This window comes from Pararge aegeria, chromosome 22 (assembly GCF_905163445.1).
Source record: "Pararge aegeria chromosome 22, ilParAegt1.1, whole genome shotgun sequence".
NCBI classification, from domain to species: Eukaryota; Metazoa; Arthropoda; class Insecta; order Lepidoptera; family Nymphalidae; genus Pararge; species Pararge aegeria.
In genome coordinates, this window is record NC_053201.1 from 3613842 (window position 1) to 3628813 (window position 14972).

At 36.8% G+C, this 14972-nt stretch overlaps 1 protein-coding gene across 4 annotated transcripts in view; it reads left to right on the top strand.

Moving 5' to 3' along the window:
• LOC120633658 (fibroblast growth factor receptor homolog 1-like) overlaps window positions 1-14972 on the top strand; it is a 115030-nt gene that overhangs the window by 87400 nt on the left and 12658 nt on the right. For all 4 annotated transcript variants that reach the window (XM_039903959.1, XM_039903957.1, XM_039903960.1 and 1 more), the window contains exon 3: window positions 12321-12477. In XM_039903959.1, the coding sequence (XP_039759893.1) occupies window positions 12321-12477 (157 nt within the window). The remainder of the gene's footprint in view (window positions 1-12320; window positions 12478-14972) is intronic.

Sequence of the window (14972 nt, forward strand, 5' to 3'; positions counted from 1 at the left end):
GCTGTAGAATTTTACCGCTGATAATGAGGTAATATGATGACGATGATGATTGTTAAATAAATTGCAAAGTTATTTTAAAATTAATAATTATCATAAACACAATTACAACAATGCACAGTGTACACAAAATAACCTCCAATTAGTCAACGTAACTTCACTTACTGCTATGACAGAATGTCGGTGAAGCGGAGTCACAGGATTTGACACCTCCAAAAGCCAAATATGCATTATTTTTAATAATAAATTAATTTACTACGCCTATACACATCGTCATCTAGCCCCAAAGTGAGCGTAGCTTCTGTTATGGGTACTAAGATGACTGATAAATAATATACGCAAATACTTATAACATGTATGATGAGCAACCAGGCACAGAAAAACTGCAAAATGCTTATTACACAAACATTTTGCAGTTGTGGGATTCGAAAATACAGTCTTGGATTCAGAAAGCAGGGTTGCTGCCCACTGCGCCAACCGGCCGTCGATTGTATTTAATACGAGTATATTCGTGTAAGTATATCATATTCAATATATTCGTACCGGAGCATGTCGAGGTTTTCAGTGACGCGAACGTAAGTTTATCCTCTACCAAAAATCGCTAAACTCTTCTAGAGAAGTTACCATTTTTAAAAAAAGGCGATCTCATAGAACTTTCGCGTCAGGTGTTAAAAAGGGGTAATTTTAGAACACATTTGGTAGCTACGTAGGTAGATACAGTAATTAAATCCGACGAATCATATTTCTTTACTATTAAACCTGTCAACGCTCAGGCGAATGCTTTTTGCCTCGGCCTCGTTACTGAACTTCTCATAAAAGTGAGTTATGTTTATGACATACGACTTCAAGATATAAATACTACGCTAAAAGACAAATAACGCGCTACGTAAGAGAAATGACCCGACGAGAAAAAAGTTTCGAACAAAATTATGTTGTTCTAGTAAAAATGAATTCATCATACAAATATTATTAATGCGAATGTGTGTATTTTTGTTGAATACTCTGGGTTCAAACTCAATACTACATACATAGTGATGGTCTTTGGCACATAGCTTGATAGATTTAAAAGCACCCAGAAAGCATTCAGGTGTGAAAGCAAAAATTACCTTTTTTAAAATGCATGGCTAAAGAGTTAAACCGATCTAGACGAAATTTGGCATGTAGGTACGAGGTAGCTTTGTAGAGACTTTACACGTTCATAAACTATTTTATAGCCTAGGAAAACAAACAGATAATAAAAAACAGCAAAAAATGAGGACAAAGCGGGCAACATTAATCAATTTCAACACCGATATTTTATTGATACCAAGATATCGGTGTTGAGGTTTACTTGCGTAAAAATAGTAGTATTTAGTTTCTATTATTTTAATATCTGATATCTACCATTCTTCTTGAGTAACTTCAAATAAATAAATAAATATACTACGACAATACAAACAAAGCAAGTCTAGCCCAAAGTGAGCGTAGCTTGTGTTATGGGTACTAAGATGACTGATGAATATTTTTATGAATCATACACATAAATACTTAGAATATATACATATAAACACCCAGACACTGGAAAACATTCCTGCTCATCACACAAACATTTTCCAGAAGTGGGAATCGAACCCACGGCCTTGGACTCAGAAAGCAGGTTCGCTCCCCACTGCGGCAGTCGGCCGTCAAATGATAGGAACTTTGATTTTACGAAAAAAATTATTGTTTCTAGAGCAATATCCAGGGAAGAAATATTGTTTGATTGCATTTGTATGGAGTCCAAACTATACTTTCATCTTAAAACGAGGAAAAACGGAGCGCGTTTGCGCTAAAAACACGTGGTCGAAGAGACGTCCGCGTCAGTTGCTTCGCCGCGTGTACACGTTGGTAAGAGCGTGACATGACCGGATTATATTTTATAAAATATTAAACTAAAACGCGACCTGACCGCTCAATAAACTTTTCCATTTCCACTGTTTGCAATATTCTGTTGCTCAATAAAGAGTTTACTTTGACTCAATTTGACTCTCCAATTTCAAAGCTTTATATTAAATTCCATGTAGGGCTGTCTGGAGGCACAAACATTAATTTGTAACTTTTGTTTATTTAATACTAGCTATCCCCGCGAATTTCATTTCGCCTTAGTTTATTTCACATCTCAATGTCTTTATAAAGTACAATACATAAAACTCATCTTACTCCGGAACCTCTCTATAGGTCACATCAACAGTTTTACGATTAGGTATAGACAACTTGACGTGCGCTGTCAATTGTGTTTTGTTACTAATGAACGGCTAGATAATTGTTTTGATTTTAAATTTAAAAAAAAAATTGTATTATTATACTTATTCTCCTCCTTATTCTCTCCGGATTAACAGGAATCAAAGAAATCAAAAATAATGAAAATCGGTCCAGCCGTTCTCTATAAATGGTGTAACTAACACGACTTTGTTTTATAGATGTAGAATATAGATATATATATAAGGACTGTCGAACGGGATAAAGAGTATCCTATGTCCGTCTCCTGGCACTAAACTACCCACTTACCAATTTTCAGCCATATCGGTACAGCCGTTCTTGAGTTATAAGTAGTGTAACTAATACGACTTTCTTTTATATATATAGATTATTATCACATGTAAGTTTTTTAGAATTAGTTTAGTTTTACATTATTCTGTTATATATTAGTGTAGATGGGTTATGTAATAAAAATAATAAATGATATTTTTATAAAATTAAACATTACCAAAGCAATCTGCACGTTGTTTGAACCATATTTTGGAATGCATCACTAAAGATAATTTAAGTAGTAGAAGAGCTTTTTGAGACAGAGCTCGTCTGGGGAAGTACTGTCTAGACGGCCGAGTGTCGCAGTGGGCAGCTCCCCTGCTTTCTGAGTCCTAGGCCGTGGGTTCGATTCCCACAACTGGAAAATGTTTGTGTGATGAACATGATTGTTTTTCAGTGTCTGGGTGTTTATCTGTATAAGTGTTTATATTATTGGGATGCCATATCTATGACGAAGCTTGGCTTGGTATTCTCGCTCAAAAAAGGATACGAAGGCATACCACGGGATCGTCAGGTTGCGCCGAAGGGTTTAACTGCCATATCTGCGGCCGTGAATGTCGCTCGCGCATCGGCTTATTTAGCCATACAAAGAAGTGTCGCTTAGACAGTGTTTGAATCGTCTCTCAAGACGTACAGGCCATTAATTAATATTCATAAAAATATTCAACAGCTATCTTAGTACCCATTATGGGTACTAAGATAGCTTAAGTAAGCGTAGCTTGTGTTATCACAAGCTACGCTTACTTTGGGGCTAGATGGCGATGTGTTTATTATCGTACATTTAATTTATTTATATTATATATTTATGCTTACTTCTGCCGCTAAGCAGCATTGTTGTAATGTGTTCCGGTCTAAAGTGCGTGGTTGCCACCTACGCCCCAAATTGACAGGGCGGCATGTTGCAGGACGAGCTCCTTGCATACCCGGTGAAATGTTGCTGGGCTATCTGCTTGGTCCGTCAATTATTTCTACAAAAAAAAAAACATCATCATCATCCATGAAAATAAAGCCTAATTTGCTATACTCAGCGAAAAGCAGGAGAATCTGTGTGGTGTAATTGATAATTTCTTCAATCCTTATACTACACACCAAACAGATCTTCGGCAATGTATCTACGCACGTTTCGCTCCGATACCGGAGCATCCTTAAGAAATGTTGACTTTACAATATATTGTTAAGGCTTAGGTCATCTTACAGATTCTCTTTTCGCGGAGCATAGCAAATTAGTCTTAATTTTCATGATATATTATGGATTTCCACAAAGTAACGATAACCTGCTTCGATCCAATAACATCAACATCAATAACATATAATCGGCTCACTATATGTTAAGTCCCTCCACGCTGCCTCACGGATTATTTCGGTGAATTTTGGAATACAGTAGAAAAGTGGTTAGAAAGAGCGCCCTCCAATCAATTCCCTCGAATGAAACTCTATTATGAAAACGGTTTTACTTAAATAAAGTACGAACGTTATTTTCGTAGTATAATTAAACAGGCCATAGTAGAGACGATTATAATAACTCAAACATAAACTGTAACGATGAACTGGAAACAACACATAAAAACAGATCAAGAAAAATGTAAATCATAACACAGTTTTAAACTCAACATTAGCGCTGACTTGTAACGGGAATCTTTTGTGATCCCGTGTTGTATGGTTTTTTGATAGCTTGGAGCTGGTCCAAGGAGGTTTTCCCGTGGGTGGTTAGTTTTCTACCGGTTTCAGAAGAGGGAGGTTACAATTCGGAGTAATTTCAGAGTTGCGTACCAAAACGCTAAACATGCATCCATTATGGTGTCTTCTTTTACCGTTTGTTAATCTACAATAACCATAGAAATCTTAATAACAAGACAATATAAATTTTGTGTACGCGTCACTTTGTCGCCGCGAACGAGACTCAGAGCACTCGAATTTTAACAAAACAATTGTAATATTGAACTACTTTATTGTTTTTATAATATTTTATTAGTGTTTAACCTACACTTGGAGGAATTATCAATTTTATAAATTTTAAAATGCATATAAAAATTTTCGGAACCGACAAGATTTGAACCTGCGACTCTCTGGCAATCACGGCCTGAGCGCATTCTCCAATTAAGCTACGGCTCTCCTATCGTCGATGCCGAAATTAGTATATGCCTTTCACATCAGTCTTATAGCGACTGCAGCGTCATCTTCTAGGAAAGGTTTCAAAGGTCTATATTACAATGAGACACTACAACAAGAGATGACACATTGCTTTTTTATAATTTTTGACTTTACTGTTATTTATAAATTACTTTCTGAGCTCTAAAGCAACTTAGTGTACGCCGTTGTGAATCCACTGGGCGCAGTCTTTCGGCGACAAGTTTTTTTCTATACTGACAGTGCTATGAACATTTCTAGTGTCTTTTTATTTCTTTGGTCACAGCCGATTATTACACTTATAACTAACTTGTATTTTATAGCTTACAAAGGGGGAAAAATCTGGATATTTTAACCTTAAATATTTATGACTAGGCCGAATGGTGTGTGATATATCTCATGAAAAGGTTATTTTTGTATATTCTTAAACGTATTTCAGAAAGATCTTCTCACAGGTCCATCATGTTTTCACTCTTTTAATATAATATACTCTGTTGTATTTAGTAACTTAATCAGTTCACTTTGAACCATTGTTTAAGATAATCGTAACTTAAACTCAGATTATAATCAGGCGTATGTAAATATAAGATTCGATATCCCAGATTAAAGATAAACCTTTATAAAGTAAGGCCATTGTTCGACGTATTTATACTAATTATAAGTCTTTCGATGGTAAGGTTGGGCAATGGATGACAATTAGAGAACTGATTTTAGTAATATGAATACTGAATAATTTATTATTTGAGGACAATGATGCCACACGCATTTCGTCGGTCTTAAACAGTGAGATATTATTACTTCTAGAAGTGTCAACCCTATTGGGCCTAAATGTGTAGGTACGTATATATACCAAAATCTTACTTCTTCTTAATCTTACCAAAACAGAACTTGAGATGATATAATGATAGTAAAAGTATTTATTATTTGAAAGATCTAGGGAGTACGTTAAAACATTTAAAAACAACTCTGTCTTTCAACATTACTCTACGAGTCCAACCCTTTCATTTGGTGAAGGAGTTGTGAAAAATATGTAATACGCGCAATGTGGCGGCAGCCATTTTGGATCCTTTTTCATCAAAAATAGCTCACACACACACTCACCGACTAATTCACCTTTTAGACAAAATCAAAATAGCTTCATCTGCTCGGGAGCTACGATGCTACAGACAAACACACAAAAAATTGTGCCGATTGAAAGATAACGTATGCGTCTAGATATATATTATTTATTGTTCATGAACGACTCTACTCTATTCTTCTATTCTACGCTGTGTGCTCACGTCTCCGCTTCCCGCGAGTTTCGTACAAAACCACTAATGGAAATCGCACCGTTGGCTTCTAGGCCTATAGTCCAGCAGTGGACTATTATAAGCTATTAATTCATTCGTTCATTAATTCATTCAACGAATATAAGATTCGTTCCCCATAAGTTAAAACATGGCGTAAGGTGCGGTATTAATAATTACACAGTGTTTCAGACTCCAACTAAAAGCAGGTGCTATTTGTTAAAGATAATCATATATTTGTTAAAGATAGAGATATTTTAAAATTTAATGTACGTTCATAAAAACATTTCTAAATTTAAGAAAAAATGTGACTGCAATAATTTAAACATCAGAAGTAACAATAAATTTACAGTGCAATTACTAGGTTACATAAAATTCATAATTCGTTTAAAGAAAATTGCATACAATTCTACAATAAACTACCCGTTGACATCTTGGTGATGTCTCTTAAAAAGTTCAAAGTTTGTATTAAACGTAAGCTTATAGAAAAGTCCTATTATAGTATAAAGGAATACGTAATCGATAAAAAAGCTTGGGTGTGAATTATTGCTCTAACCAGGTTGCTCTTCTAATAATTTTACATGACATTGTGAGATGGTGATAACAAAAAAAAAAGACACCCGGCTAAGTTTGTTGTGGGCTTTTTCTTAGACCAGGACGCGTTTGGAACCCTCGTAGCTTTAGTTTTAAGTTTACGAATGTGGTTATCGCGATCATCTTACTACCGTGTAATTCTTATGTACGCATCAAAAGTGCCAACTATGGGCCTATATCCTAGGGCCTGTCAATATTCCTTATTGAATTTTGAAAGTATAAGGCAAATTATTTATTATCATCTAGCACAGGCCTCCTGTCTCATCGGAGAGTGGGGAGCACAGACCCACCACGCTACTCCAATGCAGGTTGGTGAGCTGTTGTCAAGTGACAATAACCGGGACCGACTGCAAAAAGTGTTCTCCGCCGGCGGTTGGTACCACGTATTTCTAACTCCGGCGTAGTACTGAAAATTATTTAGCTTAAAAAAAACAATACCTCATAATTTTGGCCCGACCCGGTTTTCGAACCCAGGCCCCCGTGATCCTTAGATACAACTAGCCACTACAAAAAAAAATAAAAAAAAAAAAACGTTTATTTAATTTTTTATATGACATGATGTGGAGTCCTCCTAGGAAGCATCAAAACACCTATAAGGCTAACCATTAGACCAACGAGGCAATGAACAATCAAATCACGTTCAATTCAGAGAAAAAACACTTCTGCATCTGTTTTTCAGATAACTATTGTATTCTCATTACCACAAAATTTTGGCTACCTACATCCTTTCGCCTTTCCTGCCTTTCATTTCGCAAATTGCAAATGGAATAAAATTCCAAAACCGAGCGACGGTCGCACATTTGGTTCTCACGGACTTTGTCGCCATTGTTTTTGAAAGAAAAAAACAACACTGTGATTGAGTCTTGAGAAAGGTTTTTTGGGCCCGAGGGCACAGGTTTGCATCTGCTGAACATGTGGCACATCGACCTTTACTGGGTTTTGCGTAAGAAATAGTGATGACATCGCCCGATGTATCGACAGGATGTTATAATTTGAGGAATGCTGAACGATATTAGGAATATAATTGAAATATGATGGAACGTTAAATATAATTTATGGGATCCTTAAATTCATCATTATCAACCCATGTCAAAAAGTTTAGGCCCTAGTTAGCCACCCTGGCCAAGCAAGGATTGGTAGTCTGTCTCTATATAGGTGTTGAGCCCGAAATCGGTACCACCAAAAGGGAAGCCGATGTGACACTAGGATTTTAGCTTATCTAAAGCGCTACATCCTTAAATTATAAGACACACTAGAGTAGTGTTGCCCAAATGCAAGAACAAGACGAGACTTAGCCAGTCTTGGTCTTGGTCTTGCGCCAATACACCTGGTCTTGGTCTTGGTCTTGGTCTTGCGCTCCCAGTCTTGGTCTTGGTCTTGGTCTTGCAGCAAGAGTCTTGCAAGTCTTGCAATTACCTATTAGTCTATTACTATTTATTAAAGTTTACTTTAAATCTTAGAAAAACGTATTAGAATTGGAACATTGTGAGCTTGAATTAACATAGCCATAGTAAAGATCAAGCAGATTAATAAATAACTGAAGATTTGATAAGAAATTCGAAAAATCAACTGACCTATATGTCGTTTTCCATGGAAGTAACTGTTTCTTAATAAACATTTATGATTTATAAGCTTACATTTGCTAAAACATGTAAAAAAACAAATTAATTACAATAACTTGACTGTATTTTAAAGAACAATACTTATCTGTCTAGAAAGAGATTGAACCCTCAACTTATAAGAAATTTAATAAAAGAGTTTTACGATTTATCATTTATTTGAATAAAAAATAAAATACAACACAAATCAACAGCTTTATCATTAGGTTATGATACTTTATATCAATTCTTTTGACCAAGAATTAATACAAAGTAACCATCTGGCTGACTCATCACATAACCTATTTCTATGTTTTCTAATTACTAATGATGCTTTAGAAAATAACCTCTCAGCAGGTACTGAAGTTGCAGGTATTGAGAGAAAATCACGGGCCATTTTCGATAAAATCGGATACTCTGTCTCATGCGTCCTCCACCAATCTAAAATCACCAATCTGAAACTTATTTATTCTTTGGAACACCTGTAGGTACTCTTAAAATTCGAAATTATTTTGCATGAATAGTGTCAAATGTTATGATTTCGGCGCGGCGGCAACGATTGTTTTAGATTTCAAAAGAAGCCGCCGGCGCGTGTATCATAACCATGTACTTCCGAAAAGCGGCAAATTTCTTTAAGAAGTAAGTACAAAACCTTTGATGCCGCATTATCAAAGTGCCGATGGTTAAAACATAACTATGCATGCACTCAGTTTGATTTTAATAGATATTTTTTTATTCGCTATGTTTATGGTATTAGTCGTAATGCGCATAGGTCCAGTTTTTCATATTCTTTGATATAGTTTTTTGCGTCTCATAGAATTCCTAAGCGTACCTACCTACCTATACACCGAACTGTTACACCTAACTACTCCGTGAAATAGCGCTAAGTCCTAGCTGCAAGACGCAAGAGTCTTGCAGGCTATGTCTTGTTCTTGCTCAAGTCTTGCACGGTCAGTCTTGGTCTTGGTCTTGCTAAAAATACGCGGTCTTGTTCTTGGTCTTGGTCTTGCAAAAACGAAAGAACAAGACCAAGACTGCAAGACCAAGACTGAATTTGGGCAACACTACACTAGAGTGTTCGGGATATTTCAATTTACCAAGCAATTTACGTCGCTGGTGCAAAATATTGCTAGAGTGGGATCCCAAAGGGTAGGTCGGCCCCCAACGAGGTGGACAGATGACATCAAACGTGTCGCTGGCAGTTCGTTGCCTATTTAGCAAAGAAAATCGTGTAAGTACTTACAGACTTATGAAGTCTGGACGTTGAAAAGTAAAAAAAAAATTCTAATAAAATAACCTAGTAAAACCTCCTTCTTTAAAGTCAGCTGAAGATGGATGCCGTATAAATAAAACTCGTGATTCATGTACCATTCAATCATTCGCAAAACATTTTAAAAGCTGTAAAAATGTTTATACATTCTTTGATCGGGGCAATAAAAAATATTTCACTTTGCAACAGAAGATTGCTTATTCACGATTTCCTTGTTTTATTTCTTAGCAGGCGCCACAACGTCAAACATCGTCCAACATATATTTTGAAAGTTGTCGATATCGACGTAACAAAGCGCGTCACTGTTCAAAAGCAATAATTCACAGGCCACAAATCTGGAGGGTCATTAAAACTTCAACCGAGCCCTGGCCCTAAATAAAGGAATACAACATTGCAGTCTGCACTTACCCATTACTAGCTCTTTAACCTTGAATCAGAACACAACTCACAAGTGATTCAGATTCTGGTGTACTGGTTTGACCAAACTGGATATTTTTTTTCAAGTATTACTAGCCAGTCTTCTTTATTTAAGTCCTTAAACATCCAGTGGTGCATAGGGCCGAGACTACTTTTTCCCATCCAGATCCCGAGCATATTTAAGCATGATCCATCATCCAAGATATATTGAAAGCCTTTAGACGATTTATATCCGCTTCCAAAGAGCACTTCTATATAGCCTTTGGCCGGCTACGCTTTCATGTAGGCCACTCTACTGCTATAAATATTTTCATTTAAAACGTCCTAGGAAGCACTTTATATCGCCAGACTGAGCGCAACAATACGAATGCGCCCTTTGCCTCCATAAGTCTGTTTTTAATATCTTACTCGATGCCTCCTGTAGGCGTAACTACGCTACCCAAATAGCAGAAACGTTCAACAGATTTAAGAGTGTCCCCATCCACTAACAGATCGCGGCCCCTAGGGTTCAATTTCCTCCGAGGCTATGCTCATGACCACGGTCTAACCCATCTTGATTCTAAGACCGACCTTTGCAGCTTCTTCCTTCAAGCGGTGTAATTTTGTGGAAGCGTCCCTGCGGTTAGATGTAAGCAGAAAAATATCATCAAGATCCTCCAAAAATGCTCCTCGAGTCCATAGAATACTATTAGCCAGTACCATCGATATATTCAACAGTTTCCCTGACCGATTTCGGCCACGGTGGCCGACAGCTAAAAGTGCTCTCCGAGGCACTGATTTAATCAATACCAATTGCCTAACTCCGGCTTTAGTAATTAGTACTTGGAATTTTAAAATATAACAATTCGCAGAACGACCGAGAGTCTAGGACCCTGTGGTACGTAGTAAAAAATGATAACCACTAGACCAATGAGGTTATATATTTACGTTGTAAACAATAAGAGAAACAATTGCTTCGTACGTGATGCATGTGGCGCGAAGCGCGCTAAATATCGCATCTAACCTCATAAGTCGCGAGACGTGTGGTTGTAAAAACGTTTATATTATTTTTGGAGAGTTGTGTACGAGTAACCTCAGGGCCATGGCAGTATTGTAAAAGCGCGTTGTAAATCACGCAGCGATGTAGCGCCTCTCAGCGAGCTTAAGATACTAAAATGTAATAAATCTTGGTAGGTATCTCTGAAACTGAGGGCAAATTGATAAAATCAGTTTTGAAGATGGCACGATCTTATATGGACGCAGTGATTTTCATAAATCTTGGTACATCTAAAACTAAGAGTTGGGCTCATGTTTGATATCAAGATCTTTCATTGCTGGTCTGTTAATTTATAAAAGAGTGATAACGTTATAAGACAAGTAACAAAAATTAATTCATACAGTGTCGCATAACTTCATAGCATCGCCGAAGCCATGGCCCTACACACAGTATGCACACTTTACCAGATTAGCGTAACAAATTGTTATGGGATGTGTAAACAGGTTTAATTCCAGCTTGTCCTAAGCTCAGAGTTCATTTGTTTTGGCGGGTTACGTTGACATTTTAAGAGTTGCCAAAAATAAAAATCTGATACCCATCTGTCTTCATCTACATCTTGTCATTGATTTAATATGTTACTTTTATTAGCTCATTGCATCTAAACATCCGTAAGTATGTATTGCCATGCATGAGTGCTGCAAAACTTGTATAATACATTGATATTCTTTTGTTATGGTTAGATCCCCTTTGGAGTCGTGCAGTTTCGCTCAGCGTAGTTTGGATATTATTGTCAACCATTGGCCGCCACACTTGTTAATATCGTGTGCTAGTTAGTCAATTATACGACACTTCGTTCCGATGGTCACAGTGTAGTACAGAATTTCGTTCTAGACTTCGATGTTTATTAAATTTTAGCCTTAATCTAATTTACTTAAAAACAACATTTTTTTAATGTATATAGAATAAATAAATAAATATCCTACTACGATAATACACACATCGCCATCTAGCCCCAAAGTAAGCGTAGCGCTTGTGTTATGGGTACCAAGATAGCTGATGAATATTTTTATGAATATGATACACATAAATACTTATGTGTAATATACAGATAAACACCCAGACACTGAAAAACAATCATGTTCATCACACAAACATTTTAGTAGCGGGAATCGAACCCACGGCATTGGACTCAGAAAGCAGGGTCGCTACCCACTGCGCCAGTCGGCCGTCAGAATATGACTAGCTGCACCCTATGAGACGGTTTTAGACCATATTCCGACCAGACTGCTCCAATGCGGACTTATCTTACGTTTCCATACCATATGATAAGTGATAACGATGCCCAAGGTGAACGCTCTTTTAATTAAATAATTTGACTTATTCAATGTTGGCCCGCGCAATACTGCCCGTTGGTGATATTAATTACCAACGCACTTCTTCAAACTTAGAGAGTTATTCTCTAAGTTTGAAGAAGTACGTTGGTAATAAAACCACTTTCTTTGTTACAGATGAAGACTACACCGTGATAGCTGCATCTACAAATGAGAGGCTACGACTGATCTGCGGACTGAAGCCCAGGAACCAGGTCCATATCGTTAGGTGGTTCTTCGACGGAAAGCCCCTGGATATTCAGTTAAGACCCAGGGTAGTGCAGCTGAAACAATGGTTAGTAAAATAATTTCATTGCCTTGAAATAGTACATGATTGCTCCTAGTTCTTTTAACTCTCAAAGACCTTCCAGCCTTGAATGACACATGAGTACATGCTTATTCAACGGCAACTCCTCGATAGTCAATTTAGATCTACAAGCATTTGATCAATGTCTTGAAACATGATAGTTATAGTTCTTGTTACTCACATAGTCTGTCTAGCCTTGGATGAACTAGTAGATGCGTCTTCGACGGAAAACTCTGCGTATTCTTAAGATACTCAGAGTAGAGCAGCTGACATAATTGTTAGTAGAAACAATGGCTTGAATAAGTGTGTACATGTGTTTATAGTTCTTGCATCTCACAAAGTCTTTCCAACCTCAGTTAAACTAGTAAATGCTTCTTCGATGGAAACCTTTGCGTAATCAGTTGATACCAAGAGTAGTGCAGCTGCAACAATGGTTAGTAAAACAATGTCTTGAATTAGTAGATTATAGTTCTTGTATCTCACAAAGTCTGTCTAGTCTCAGTTAAACGAGAAGATGCTTCTTCTATGGAAAACTCAGGGTAATCAATTGATACTCAGAGTAGTGCAGCTGAAACAATGGTTGTAAAACAATGTCTTGAAATTGTGTATGATTAACTATCATAGTTCTTCTCCCTCACAAATACTGGTTAGCCTCGGTTGCAATACAAGAATGCTTCTTCAACGGAATTCCTCTAGATAGTCAATTAAATAGTGCAGTTGATCTTTTTACACGCTTTATATTAGCTTCACTTGTATGTTTGTTTGTAACCGACTTCTTTGGGCGCGATTTTGACCCACTTTAAACGGTCAGATTTCTTTCAAACTTTGTAGACATATCGAGGACCGATGACAATACACTAATCTGAAAGATTATTCCAATTTTCACTATAAAAAATAAGATTTTTTACTAATTACTACAGCGCCATCTAGACCCTAATGTAAAAAACCTATGGCGTTCGCGTACCTAAGAAATTCCACAGAAAACATTAAGCTACTAGATGGTAGAGGGCGTTAGCTATTACTTTTTAATGGCCTGTTTTAAATAATAATTAGAACTTGCATTTCGAGAGACGGGCACACTGAATAAAAAATAAAATATTTTATCTCTTTAATGGTGGATGGGTTACCGATTAATTTTGCTCAAATAAAAATAATAGATCAAGAAAAACTAAAAAAAATCGCTATTATGAATAAACTAAAAGAAAGAAATTAGTTTAGTTTTTTATACCAAGCGTGTTTTTTTAGTTTGTTTGAACTATTTAATTATTATATTTTTCTAGTAAGCTATCTACTTTATTTGGTAGTATTAGAGCTCGTCCGGGGAAGTACTGCCTATAAGCATATAGCTGCCGCTAAGCAGCATTATTGCAATGCTGTGTTCCGGTCTGAAGAGCGGGGGTTCTGGTGTAATTACAGGCAGATAAGGTTTAACAACTACGCTTTATTTTGATGGACACAGCGCGGCAAGTTACAGAAGTGATCCTTGCATGCCCCGAGAAGCGTAGCTCGGTTTATAGGCAATAGTTTTCCACAAACATCTTCTTGGTCTGTCAAATAGAACTATGAAAAAAACAACTCACTGAAACTACTAGTCACCTAAGATTTCAATGCTGCGTAGAAAAGCATGATTGATGGATTATTGTGATCGGAAACTTGATTTCAAATGCCTCGAATAGAATCGCGTGTTATATGCCGTTGCATATGAATTATTGCATGCTCGGACAGAAATGCATAAATATTGACATGAGCTTGCACTAGTAGGATTTAGTCAGATATTTTTAGACTCGTAGTCTTAATTTAAGCGGAGGATATGATGCGCAAAACATGGAATTGCAGATCTAAATCCAGGGGAGTTTAATTTTATTCGTTGCGTGCTGACGGGTGTATTTATGAGATATGTATTGCTCGCGTTTGATTAATCCTGCTAGTTAGGTGGGCTTTTACGCAATCATAAGGGATTTGAATTGCAATAATATTAATAGTCATAGAATTAAGAACATACAGAAACCGTGTACAAGGTTAATATTGAAGGATTAAAAACCACTCCACTCTAGCAGTGTTTCTCGAGCAGGCGCGGTGGTTATTCACTTCATTCCATTTAGAAAAATAATTATTTTATTTTTAAGGTTCTAAACGTTTACCATAAAATGGGGAAAATGGGAAAAGTTTGTGAGCTAGTTGCTAGTTGTTCCGCATGTGTTACGTCAGACACAACGGCATAAGTGTTGGACACAATGCACTGCATACAATAATGGCTGAATCAGGGTTCTGCATGTTCTTAATTCTGCGTTAATAGTTGTACTAATAATAATTCAGTTTATTGCCTCGGTGGTCTAATGGTTAGCATGGTTCACTAAAGATCACGAGGTTCGAGTCCCGGGTTTGGGAAAAACTTGTTAGCTTTTGAGTTTTTTCTGCTTCAGAATTATTGATAGGTCCGGAGAGCACGTTAATCTGTTGGTCCTGGGTATTATCATTAACTT